At 36.8% G+C, this 14,206-nt stretch overlaps 1 protein-coding gene across 4 annotated transcripts in view; it reads left to right on the top strand.

The window, feature by feature from the left end:
- Positions 1 to 14,206, top strand: part of LOC122838482 (voltage-dependent R-type calcium channel subunit alpha-1E) — a 98,254-nt gene that overhangs the window by 2,019 nt on the left and 82,029 nt on the right. For all 4 annotated transcript variants that reach the window (XR_006371900.1, XM_044129160.1, XM_044129161.1 and 1 more), the window contains exon 3: positions 11,891 to 12,447. Coding sequence is in view for 3 of the 4 variants with exons in the window: in XM_044129160.1 (XP_043985095.1) it covers positions 11,924 to 12,447 (524 nt within the window). In the remaining variant the exon portion in view is untranslated. The remainder of the gene's footprint in view (positions 1 to 11,890; positions 12,448 to 14,206) is intronic.

Raw genomic sequence — 14,206 nt, 5'->3', positions numbered from 1 at the left:
ATGGCAGACTATCTAACAAACAGGCAGAGTGAAAAGAACATTACTCTGCTGGTGCTGTGCTTTTCTTTGACAGGTATAGGTACACTGGTGTGACTGCATGGGAAGGTAGAGGGAAATAATACATACAAATCTGCCTACGGGGACAATCAATCACGTGGCAATGATAGACCAGGAGTGGCTATCAGAGAGATAGGGATAAGTGTTAGATGGAAAGATGGAAATAGTACTTTAAAGAGCTGATGAATAAGAAAAAAAGATAAAGAACGTAGAGTAGAAGAGGTACTTGCTGTGGATTGGGACGAAGTTAGAATTAGTAAGGAAGGCATTTTCTAGTTCCATCTTTTTAAGAACAAGGGGGATGGATGGGATCAGGAACGAGCACATCAGTGGGACACCTCAGGTTTTATGCTTTGGAGATAAAGTCAGACAGACCTGGCTGAAATGGTTTAAACATGTTTAGACGAAAAACAGTGATTATATCAGTAGAATAATGTTGTAGCCACAGGAGAGGAGGCAACAAGGAAGACCAAAATGTAGATTTATGGATGTAGTGAAGGAGTATATGAAATTAGGTGGTGTAAGGGTAGAGGATATATTGTTATATTGGCACGACTGAGCCTAGAAAGTCATAAGCTCTTTCTAATTATTTGTTTTGTAAACAGTGTTTCTCATAGGGTTAGATTCATATAAAAATAATCAACAGTAATACCTTCAGTCACCTTAAAAATAATCAAGTTTTTGAAACCTTTCATTCAGCCTTGGTGAAGAAATGAGACTCAGTCTGCTCTTGTTGAAAACAGGAGTTGGTCTCTTTTACGTTGGATGATGACTAATTCCTGCATATTTATTTCAGTCTTCTCCAGTATGAAGTTATTGTTGAACAGACAACCATCAGTCCTGCAAACACTTGAATTTTGCAAGTGGATAGGTTATAACAAAAAACCATTTCTCATTTCTCTGAATGTAGTTGCCTTGGGCATCAAGAACACAACCTTTAAGGGGATAAAGTGGGGAAAACCAAAAACACGTACAGTGTGTTGTGCAAGCTGTAAAATGTGATTTGTGTGGTAAAGGTAAGTTTACCTTGAGCGCTTTGTTTTCTTATAATCCCATGCAGACAAAGCCTGATGAGAGATGGGATGTCAAATCTTTATCGGTATTCTAGTTCACCATGTGTCTAGACATAATTCAGACTTCATTTAAAAATTGACACATACAAGGCAGCAAGTAGTGGACAATCCTTTGCTGTAAAATATTTGAGATAAATTTTAATATGTGAAATGCAAAAAAAATATCTAAATTAAAAAACTGACAAATTAGGGAAATTTTTGCCATTTCATTTTCTTTCAGTCTGAGCATTTTAAGACTTTTTAAGCATTTTTAGTTAAAGCGGGATTAATTGGAGCATGAAAAAGAAATACTGGCTTCTATTCATTTACATTTTTTAGCAAATGTAGCAAACACATAAATCCAGTAAATTCAAAACCATATAGTGTAATCTTGCAGTCTGACTTTGTGCTAAGATGTGCCGTAAAAGAAGAGTCTAAGAACTCAATTTGAAATAAATCCACAGAAACAGTTCCCCAGTATGTTTACTGTCAAACACTTTGATCTATTCAAACTCATGGTTGCTCACAGTTTACTGCACAATACTTACATAATGATGGTATAAAAATTTAATGAAGCCTGCAGGAACATGGGGTTGTTGCTTCTGCAGAATAATATCACAGCACTGGAATAAAGCTATCAAACAAATAAAAATAATATAGCATCAAAAGGATGTGGTAAATGAATTATATATCCAATGTTCAGCTCGTCACAAAGGTTAAAACCCCTGAATGAAAAGCTGCGTGGAGAGGTTTTCACAGCATTTGCCAACCATAAAATAGAAAAAAATTGTAGCAAAATTGTACAGGTTATTTAAAGATAAATGCAAGATATAAAGGAAATCTACCCTTTCTTTGCAATTTGCAGAAATTATTAGAAGTGACACAAATAGGGCCCTTCAGGGAAAATTCAGTATGTCTGTCATTAAAACCATCTGATTACTTTAAGATACAAAGGAAGGAAATTAATGATTAAGAGATAACAATAGCAACAGGAATGTGACGGTGGGCGGAACGAACCGAAGTCTCAACCATAACATTTCATCATTTGCATATTTTGCAGCGTCTGTCTGTTCATTAAAATGGAAACAGTGTGTTATTGAAAGCTCTAAATTTATTATATAGATTCTGGCACCGCTTAATGCACTCCATATAACACAGTTGAGTAATATCAAGTGATTGTATTTTACAGAGAGTAACTGCTCAGCGTCCGGGGGCCTTAGCTGAGCAAGGGGAAAATTAGACTTCTGCATCTGCTCACTCTTTTAATGTAGCCTTCTCAGTCTCTAATCTGCAACAGTCAATTTTTGTTACTATTGACCTAAATGTTCATTCGGTCCCCTTGTTGGGCAAAACAAGGTTAAAAAAATGACAAACCCATACAGAAAATCGCTGAATCTGATAGAGCAAAGGTTAAAACTTTGACACCACTGAGGCTTTGGTGTATCTCAATGAATTAAAACGTCATCAAACACTCTATTTTTCATTGATTCAAGAAGTAAAATAAATATACAGATAAATTAATGTATCTTAAATATCTGTGTTAGTTAATTTGGGTGATTATGGTTTACAGCTAAAAACAAAATGCCCAAATTCAGTGCACGATTGGCCAGAAAGTCTGTCTGACGTAAACCCCACAGATAATCTGTAGGTTATTATCAAGAGGAAGCCGAAAGGCAGCAGAATCAACAACGCAGATGAGCTGAAGGAAACTATTAAAGCAATAAGGCCTTCTTTACAATTTAAACAGAGCCACCGCCTAATCTCTTCATGTCACTCTGGACTGATGCAGTAATTCATGCATGAAAAAGGTTCTGATAGTAGATACAGTGCAGTTTATGGAAATTTCAAATTGTTTTATTTGTATTGGACTTCATAATGTGAGACTGAATGTATTAATTAACAAAAAGAGACCATTTTGTTTGTACAATGTCTAGAATTTGTTATTTATTTTAAGTTGAAGTGCATATAGTAACTACAGTATTCTAATGAACTGAAAAGTTTCTCCTGTTTCTCTTCTTTATTGTGAGCTATGCGCAAAACATTAAACTGTCTGACAAATAGAAAAGAAGATATTATTTTCAGTTGATAAGAATTTTTACTCTGCCTTTATTGCCTTTCGTTCCCATTTTAACATTTTCAGACATCCTCAGACTGTATTTTTTTTATCACTGCTGCAGATTAACTTGCCATCTTTATTATGAGCGATATTTCCTTGACTTCCCTCCTAGAATATTAAAGTTGAACCTCAGGGGTTTCCTGAATCTATTTGACGTCTCTAAAAACAACGTTGTTATTTTCAGCAGGCTGAAATTTCACACCTGACTTGTCTTCAAATACATTATCTATTAGCTTCAGGTGACATAACCCCTCCTGACACGTGTTTGGCCACTCACCAGGTTGACATCCAGGCTGGGCGGCGGATGGCTGCAGTATGATGTGTAATTAGGCAGTCATGCGGCCTGTTAGTAGGGCCCCAGCAGGTGCGAGGAGGTGCTTTCGCCTGCCTCAGCCTCGCTTTCACTCCTCGTTATTAACTTTGCAAACACCTGGCTGTCCAGCGAAGAGCGTGAAATAGCATTTGGCTCCTGCAATCCAGTGATCTAATTTAAATGAAGACCCATATTCTTCGTTTCTTTTCGTTTGACCCAAAGTGACTCAGAGGAGTTACTGCGAGGCTGTGGGTTGGATATTTATGAGTAATTCCAGGTAATGGTAGAGAAAGTTCGGAAAGCAACCAGGGCTAATCAGCAAACGGCCTCTTAAAAGCTAATGAGGAGAATTAGAACAAACCATTGTTGACCTTCTTGACTGTATGATTCTGATAATTGTGAGGAGCCTCCACAGGAGAGTGAGGGGGCCTTGATGTCTGACTCTGAGACGGATTTTTATGAAGCTTTGAGGTTGTGGTGTGTTTTCAGAGTGCTGGTGTCTGTAATAAATGTCCAGAAAGTAGCCAGATTAGTGCACAGATGGTTCATATCTATGTCAGATTATACAAATTGCCTTTTATTCTACCTCATTAATCTATTTTTCTTTTCATTTCAATCTTTATAAACCCTTGGAATGGCAGGTTTGACATTTTATTAAATGAGCCATCAGCAGATTTATACACACTTTAAAATGTTCAAGAAGCAGAAAAGTGAATTCTGTGTAAAAAGGTCACCGGATTCATCCCACCAGTATTTCTGAAGTCAAATAAGATATAAAATGTTAATTTGACTTCTCTAGGTAAAAGTTGAGGAGTGTAAATATGAGTAGCACCAGTTAATCCAACTTTATTGTTAAAAAGTATTTTCTCCCTTACAGTTATTAAATTATTTTTCTTTTTTTGTTGCACTGACATGTCTGAGGTTATCAAACCAATTTAATATCAGACACATATAAGCTTTATAAATACATTATTATTTTAAATCTTCTAACCCCCCTTAACCTAATAAATGGTTGCGCCACCCTTTTCAGCAACATCCATCATCAAGTTTTTGTGATGACTTTGTCAGTCATGAACTCATTAATGTCACTGTGGAGGAAATTAGAGTGGTTGCGACTTTGAGGAAATGGGTAAAGAACATTGAGAACATGCTGCAGAATAAAAAGACCAGCTCACAGCTGGAATACATAAAAACCATAAACGTCAGTGGAAAACGTTAGTAAGAAAAACGTCGGAGAAAAAAAAAACTATACAAATACCAATTAAACATGGTAAGACTGAAATGACAAAGCAATCACATTTAAAATGTATCTGCATAAATTAATAAAATGAGGAAAGGTTTAATGACTGAATCATTTTACAAGGCGCTGAGGTTCCAACTAACCGAAGCTTTCTGAGCTTCTGTTAGCAATAAAAAGGATGGACTACTGCAATTCAATCTAATTTATGTGCCGAATTTAAAAATTGTAATTTATGGATATTTTTGAGCCATTCAGAGGTGGACTAGCTGGTGTCCTTTGGATGTTGTGCCACATACTAGCTGATGGTCATGAATGGATGATCAGGCACTTTTCCTCTGGATTTTCTGGTAGAAAGGAGAACTCATAGCTTCATTAGTTATGGCAAGACATCCTGGTCTTGGAAACCATTAGAACCACAGTTCACCACCAGGAATGATCTTCATTTGATGAAAGTCTTTGTAACCGGACAAAAAAAATTCCCAAACGTTCCAATTCTTGTCATCAGTCCTCTGAAAATTTTCCCTAAAGTCTTGAGAATCATCCCATCAATGCCATATTTGCCTAGTTTCCTTCTCATTGTTGAATCATGATGGCTGACCTCAACAAAGGCCAGAAAAGCCTGTTGTGCCTTAAAAGCTGCTCTGGGTTCTTTTGAGAAGAGTCCTCAATGACGTCTGGGAGCAATTTTACTAGACTGCCCACATGGAAAGTCTCACCACTCTAACATGTTTCTACATTTGTTGAGAATGACTCTGATTGTGGTCTATAAAGTTTAACAGCCTCAGAAATAAGATTGTAATGTTTTCCAGGCTGATAGACATGGATGACTTTCTCTTTTTGAAGTTCTGACATTTTGCTTTTTCCACAATTTTTTGCTTACGTCATTCTTTCAGAAGCTTTCTTCGGATCTAGTTGTTATCAGGTCTGAATGTTGCTTGTGAAATTTAACCCAATAAGAAGAGGTTAATCACAGAACATGTATTTCCTTAGGCTGCCTTGTTTTGTTATCAGTATGTCGTTGATTATCTGAAACAGCTACGTCAGACAAACACACAAAAAGCAAATAACAAATTAAGTTCATCCACTCATCTTCTTTTCCTGCATCACATTGTTCAAACTCTGTGAAGGTTCACTAAGCAGTCTCTGTTCAGGAAGCAGGATAGTTTGTCAGTCTACAGCAGGGTCAGACAACTGTGATCTGTGCACACACATGCACACCAACACATGCACACACACACACACACCCCACAAACACACACAAACGCACACACAGGGGCAATTCAGATTTAGTCCCAGATGTTATTAAACCAAGGGGGGGAAATTGCTTGGCAACAGTGCTCCATGCACTCTAAAAGTAATAAAATTAAATGAAATTAAAACCACACACATAAGGCGCAGAGCAGTATTGATGATAATAGTAAAATAATACTCAAGAGCAATTTACGTATTTGGAAAAAATATAAAAATGTTTAGCTTAAGCAGATGTGATCAGACCCTTTGCAGTCAGTCTTGCATGTCTGGGGAGAAAAAGACAAAGTTGTTCAACTATGACTCAATAATGAGTCTAAAAGATCAATTAAATAAGATTCTGATGACATATCAATATGAAATTATGTTACTGGTTTGTAACACAGTTGTCTCATCTTCTCTTTGGGTCACATCTGAATGCCACAACTTCAGCATCTAGGCATTTGCCCCCATGGTTTTATATTTCCTTTTCTTTTTTGTTCTCAAAATTCATCGCTGTTGCATGCTGAGTTTCTGCCATCATGATAACCATCTGATTTTGACATTGCTTTTCCACTTTAACAGTAAAATGTTTTGCTTGGCTATGCTAAAAAGTCAGTTTTCTTTGGCAAACATTGTTATTTTGGAATCACAACAAAACAAACGATAATTTGTTGTAAGAAATTAGGACAGTTAAGCAGGTAATATGTAAAATGTAAGATAGTTCAAGGGCTATGACTATTTTTGTGAGGCACTAGAGTACAGCTGTGAAAAAACAATAAGAGAAGGAAAAACACCCTTTGCATATTAAGTGAACTTTGTCTGTTTTTCCACATAAATAACAGCTGATGATCATAAATCGTTATCTGCCTGAGCACACAGTAGGATTAATAACTGTACTGTGTGTACAGACAATCGCAGTCTTTACATGACATTATATTTGCACTAGTTGTTGTATATAGATGGTAATTTAAAGTCAACAACCATCACTGATCAAGATTTCTAACTTTTTAGATTGGGCCTCTTTGTTTACTCTGCTTTTTCTCTGATCATAAAGAAACATCTCCTCACTTTCCAAGTTTGGCCACAAACTTTGATTCTGTTTTATTGATGAAAGTTTCTCTGTTTTGTTGTGTTTTCACTTTTATGTGGCAGGCTCTGTAATCTGGGAGGATCATGCTCAGATCCATTTGTCTGAACTTAGAGATCATCTAATTGTGTTGGCATTTCTGTCCAGGCACTTTGAAAACATAATTCTGCAAATGGATAGGGTAAGATTCGATAAACACCAGATCAATGAGAGTTCCCTCGATATTTTTTTCTAATCCTGCCAGGAATCACGCAACATATGATTCCCTGTGCAAGCTCACTGTGTTTTTATGTTTGTTTGTTTTTGGTTGGCCTTGTACTCACAGTCTCAGTCTGGACGGTAGTTTTGTTTACTGAAGGGAAAGAATGGAGGGATTTATGTGGGCGGATTAGAGTGATGTGAAAAATTACTTGTTTTTTCCTTTTTCTTAAAATCTTTTCATTAAATTTATGCAATTTAAACCAGTTTAATTTCACAGTCAGTTAGAAAAACACAACAGTTTGTCTCAGACAAATAGTAAAAATTGTTGTGTAAAATTGATTTCGATTTATCTCTTATCAGTTTTTCCAAACAGTAAGACTCTCAGTTTCAATTTTAGATTCCTTTCATTCATGTGTCGCTGCAATCTTATTTATGTTTTCTGATCAATCCCTTCTTACATCAGCGATTCTGGTAAAGAAGATGTGTTAATGAAACATTGGATGTTTATTTATATTCCTATTGAATAACTTTATAGATAAAGATCCAACTGTAGTGCGAGTCCAGCAATGATAGGCTTTATCCCTTTGTTAAGCAACTTCAGAATGAGAAGATGAATAAGATGATTTAAGCAGATTAATCTAGTTGCCCTGCATCATCTTTAAAAGTGGTTGAATTAAATCACAAGCTCATTTTCAAAAATGTATTTAAATTCACAACTTAATGTGATCAAGAGATGCTACACTACTAAACATGCCAGCAGTCAGAGAAAATTAAGACAACTGAATTATGACAAACAAGTTCAGGCAAGGACTTTGGTTTATCTTCCTGTCATGCATGGAAAGAGCTGTATCAAAAAATCTCCAAAATAAATTCTCAGCAAACTGCAGCAATGAGTGGCTTCTTGTGGTGACATAGTCTTTGTAACAACTATTAAACACTAATAGTTGTCAACCTTTTCTGGGGAGGCATGCTAGGAAAAGCCTTTTCTGTCCCTTTATCGGAAATGTAAACATATGTTGTTGAGAAAACTTTGTTGGAACTTTAAATGGAAAAATATGATAATGTTGAAAATAGTGCTGCAAAATATATTGAATTGTCACCGTTACAAGTGCAGTAAGTGCAACACTGCTGTCACAAAGTGCTGTTTGGATGCAGTATTTGATTTGATGTGTTTGTGATATCAAACTCAGCATATTGACTATATTTGTCAATAAAATGTAACTCAAGTCAAAAAGAATTTGTTTTAAGGCTTTCTATGCATCATTCCTGTGGCTGCTTATTAACAGAAAACAGAGTAATTTTCTGTCTTTACATAATACAAGAGAATAATACGTAAAAGCTTTCGCTCTGGCTCTGACAAAGTAAAGAACATTAAGTCAGACACTTTTTCCATGCCTGTTTTATTTGATAAAAGAACGCCTTAGTGGAGGTGAGGGACACAATAATGTAAAAGTAAAGCTCTCATCTTTAGCATGAGGTGTAGAAGATCCCTAGTCATTAGTGTTCCATTCATAGGCGTACATTCATTTATTAACAACCAAAAATGTAATGACTTGAAGTCCCCTGATGGACTTTTGGGTATGCATATGCAAGAGAACCGAGTGGCCTAACTTCAGCTTCCCCCACCTTACAGCTTTGTGAACTGCAGGACTTTATTTTCACAGCTCGCTATCTTTGCTCTGACGTTACTTAGGAGCTTTCCTCTCCGAGGGGCTGTAAAACCAGAAATCCATCATTCAGGTAACTGAAATGGACTTCAGGAGGAGCAGTCGTATACACTGTTCTGCAGCACATTTGGAAATTAAATCTCTCCATTCTATCGCTTGCTTAACACATCACCAAAACCAAATAAGTTGTCACTAATTCTCAGATCTGATAAGGGAGACATAAAGATAATTAAATAAGGTGTCAGTGTTAGTTTTTCTTCTTCCTAACTGCATAATTAAGCATAGCTCTGGCAGTATTATGTGCTCATTTGTGTTGAGGGGCTGGGTTACAGCTTATATAATTGGTTTTGATGCTCAGAGGACTGGGGATATTTTGAACAGACTGAGGCCAGTGAGAGAGAACAACACTGCACACTGCAAGAATGGGTTTGCATATCAAATTTCTGGCTGCAGAGTGGATCTCAGGTCTTCACACTTTATACTAATCACCCATTTATTCAGCTCACTTACTGCACACCACACATTCTATGCACACTGTACAAAGTTAACGCATGGGTTTGACATTTTTATAAAAAAATATACATCTTAAAAAATATCTGTTACTGATGTTTTGCTGTCACCTTATTCTCAGCACGGCTGCTTTCATGAATGTTGACTGTCTTGGACTTTTCTTTCAGTATCTTGTCACATCATAAATGTAGTTGTACATTGTGTTTGTGCATGACAGGATGAAATTGAAAACTGTTCTGTGAAGGTCTCAGAGATTATAGACTAACAGTGGAAAACCAGATCGAGGAACAGTCCAGGCAGGTCAGGGATAAAGTTGTGGAAAAATGGATTTGAATGTATTTGCAAAGCCTTGAACATATCACAGAACTTTGCTCAAGTAATCCTCTGAACATAGAGAGAGCATAGCACAAATGTAAACCCACAATATTATTTCCGTTCTACCTAAGCTGACAGTCTGACTGGGGAGAGCGTAAATCAAAAAAGCTGATAAAGGCAAGACCAAGATGTTAGGATATTCTGTGAATGACCTAAAGGCAGCTATCGAAGCAAGCTGGGTTTTCATTACACCTCAATGCCACACACTGATCACCTCCGTGTCATGCTGCATTGATGCATTGATTCATATAGAAATGAACATTGATATCTCTGTCTATATATATATATGCACACCTATGCCCTTATAGACAGGTAATACCATTCCTTAACTGTAGATAGTACTCAATGCAGTGTAACCTGACTTGCTGTTATAATATTTGTTTTTGTTGTTTTTTTTTTGTTTGTTTTTGTTTTTTGTTTTTTTTTCTCTTATATTTTTGTTACTGGATTGATAAGAGTATACTGCTTTCATACAGAATTTTGTTACATACCGTATATACATGGATATATAAGTCTGCGTGTATATGTGCATATATATTTACTTATACTCTCATGTATGATTTATGTATGTTATATTCTGAAAACCTAATAAATATATATATATATATATATAAAATATCCTTTTTTCAACGCTCAATTATAATATGATTTATTGAGAGAAATATTTGGATCTGTCAGCCATTATAGTAAAGAATGCAACAAATAAAGGCCTGAAATATTTCACTCTATATGTAATGAATCTATATGAGTTTCACTTTCTGAAATGAGTGACCCTATCTTCTTATTTTTATACGGGGGAAAAAATCTTCCAGTTGAACTAGTACTTAAATGTCTTGCTAGAACATTAATTTTAAGTTAGTTTTGTTCTTTTTCGAGTACAGGGAGATAAAATATTTGGTAGGACTTTGTAATTTTGCTGCATAACATTTCTTTGAATGGCTGTGAATGGCTGTAAGCAGACACATCTCATTGTGTCTGCTTATATACAAGATACTAGCATTAAAATAACACACATTACTTAATTGTAAACACATTTTTAAGAAAATTACGAAACAGCATCTATAATTCAAATGAATTTAGATTTTTTTAGTTAAAGGAAAGCTTGAACAGATCATGGTAGTTCTGTCAGTAGTGGAAGGCAGCTGCGATTCAGGTAGCTCATCAATAACGTGGCTGGCAGTTTGATCTTTGTCCTGTTCAATTACTGCAGTCTCCTTAAGGCAAGATTGTGTGCATGCATATGTGTGTGTGGGCATGTTTGTGCGTGTGCGCCCGCATGTGCGTGTGTGTGTGCGTGTGTTTCATGTGTAAATTGTGAGAAACAGCAATGCAAAGGCTCTTAGAGAGAGATGAGATAACACACAGAGCAGTACCATTCAACTATTCTAGGACAAAAGTATGAGGTGGTGTTTTGTTTTATTTATAGTGGCAAAATGGAGTGAACATTTGTTATTAAATTCTGTGTGTAACATATATTAATAATTATATTGTAGTTTATACGTTTTATTAAGGCAAATTGTTTTTGGCTGAGTCTGAATGCCACTTGGAATTAGCAATGATGCATCACTCTTATGTCTGTGAGCGCTTCATGTGCTGCTTCCCATGTATCATATTGCTCATCATGATAAATTTCTTATCATCATATGTATTTTGGTTTATTGTTCTCATAATAAGTTCCAGATAATAATGTTTAAAAATCTCAAAACTGTCCATATTATTGGTTTGGCTGTTTTCTTTCACTGTTTTCTCAATGAGAGTACCAATAAATGTCAATAAGTTTGAAAATATGCCTTCACTTTCATAATATGTTACACTTCTTTATACAACTGATGTCCTAAAGAAACATGTTACAAATGAGAATGATTTTCAAGAGCAGTATTTGTTTTTGTGAAGCTATGATTGCTGTGTCATGCATACGATTACCTAGAAAAGGAGTAATAAATTGTTCTTATCATCAATTTTATTGTTACCCAAATAGTACCACAGAATATTGTGATAAAACTTTAAGTCCATCTGACCTCTGCTCCTTTTCCTTCCTGCAGCACTATGCTAAGATCCCGGGCAGCCTTACCACCATGCTGGAACTGGGCTCATGTTCTGTCAGCTCTCAGTCTCTGACAGATGACCACAATGCTTTGGGGCGACCTCCCATCTCAGGAGGGCCTGACAGTCCAGCAGCTGGTTTTGGACAGATGTGTGGCAGCAGTAGCCCCAGGCATCACGTCCTCCACCCATCACCAACGGATTGTGAGAGCTGGCAGAAGCATCGGGGAGGACTGGCTGGAGGTTCAAGCCCCTGCTCTGAGCCTCACCCACTCCTGGAACCCCAGAGTCTGTCCACCAGCTACGACACCCTCTACCTCCCACAGATGACTGGACAGGCTCAAACTCTCCACCCGAACCGCCTCGGCCTTTCTCTGGATGTGGCCTCAACATTTGACGTTGGAGGTGGGATGCTTGGGGTGGATGGAGATTTGGTAGTCAGTCCCAACGTAATCAAGAGACGACGGGGAGGCCTGATTGAACAGAAAGACATTGTCAAAGCACACCAGGCCCACAAAATACAGAGCACACCACAGGCTCGACGCAAAGAGTGGGAGTAAGTATGACATTTCTTATACTACATTGTGATTTCTTAAAATATAACTTCAAATTTGTAGTTTAAGCTACGTCGGTATTGAGTTACATTGTACATACTTTACCATTTAGCTTCACTATGACAAATACAGGTATATCTGATATTTCTGTTTCATCAGCTGCTGCTAGAAGTCCTGAAGGTAAAAATGTTACCCAGGAGCTAAAGTTTACATTACAGAGGGAAATTTTTATACCATAAAAAAGCAATTAGGCTCATAAAGTTCTGTGTTTTTTTTTGTGTGTGTGTGTTTTTTTTTTTTTTTTTTTGAAAACCAAATTTCTTCTGTTGAATTAACAAGATTCGATTCACAATTCTCTTGCAAATGAAAGCCAAACTTTCGACATGATCATTTCAGTTTAGGTATATATGCTATGTTAGGCTTGGTCTAAAAATGCAAGGTGAATCACAGATTTTCATGTATAAAAACATCGCTCAAGAGAAACAAACTTCAAAGAGTCATAACTAGAAATATCAAAGTAGCTCACATAGTTTAACCTGCTAAAGTTTATAATGCAATGTCTTGATCACATTTTATCATCACCTCCTATTCAACAGACTGAATACTTTCTTGAAATGGAAATGGAAAAATCAATTCAGGTCATTTAATAGGTAAACAAATTGAAATCAACAACTTCTTTATGTACAGAATGTGTAAATAAGAAATGTGAAAATAAATTTAGTCTCAAGTTTAAGAATAACCTTTCCCCCAAAAAGTAAAGGATAAAGAAAAAACATAAAGAAAAAGAAAAGAAACATTTTTAGAACAATTTAGAAGCAAAAAAATTATGTTTTATCCAACATAAAACCAAACAATAAACTATTAAATACATTCAGCATATTCTTGCTGTGTGTGCGCTCATTCCCATGTTCTTTCCATGTGCTGAATATTAAATAGCCTGTGCGTATGCGTGTGTGTTTATTAGCTTCCTGTCCTGTGGTGTGGTGGAAGTTTCTAGCTGTTTATTGCAGTGACACCCCTCTATGTCTTTTCCTGCTGAAGCCAGAGCTTCACCTCTAGCTGGCACCCTCAGTGCTCCCCTCCGAACCTTTTTCACCACAGGTACAGGATGCCGCATCTTATCATAAGCTACGTCTAAAGAGACGGAGGTTTAGGGAGGCTAATTGCAGAGAGAGTGGGAAGCGAGATGAGAGAGGAGATGACGTGCGCTGAACGCAGGGGAGGTAATGAGGAAACAGAGGATGAATGAGAACTTTTCCTGCTTTAATTTGCATTTGATATTTAGGTTCATGTGACAGTAGATTGCAAGTGGGCGATTTGTGGATCAAGAGGCCTGTAGAGATGCTTGACCATGGACCAAATAGCTATTCTCCGCCCTGTCCAATATAATTATCGTAATACGTCATGACAGATGTAGACTGAAGCTGCTGAGAGGACAGTGACCACAGTGAGTCAGAAGACATTACAACCGTGCACATCCACCTCTCACTGCCATTTAACAGCAGACCTCAGCTACCTGGCAGGAGGGGGGGGGGGGAATCAGCATTTGCCCTTGAGCCAATTGTTGCACCTGTTTTGAGTTTTCAAATAATATTTGCTTGATTGCAGGGCAGTCTGATACACTGTGACATTAAAACTTGACTGTGTTTTTCTGCAGGTTTGGTTACTCTTTCTGAATATTTTGTTTGAAAACAAGCTTGAGCAGTTTGTAAAAATGTCTTATTACGACACCCAATGGCCTGCTGCTGAAATTATCATGAC

The sequence above is a fragment of the Gambusia affinis genome, linkage group LG10 (assembly GCF_019740435.1).
Source record: "Gambusia affinis linkage group LG10, SWU_Gaff_1.0, whole genome shotgun sequence".
NCBI classification, from domain to species: Eukaryota; Metazoa; Chordata; class Actinopteri; order Cyprinodontiformes; family Poeciliidae; genus Gambusia; species Gambusia affinis.
Note: the sequence above shows the minus strand (reverse complement) of the source record. Positions and strands in the feature narration are given on the sequence as shown.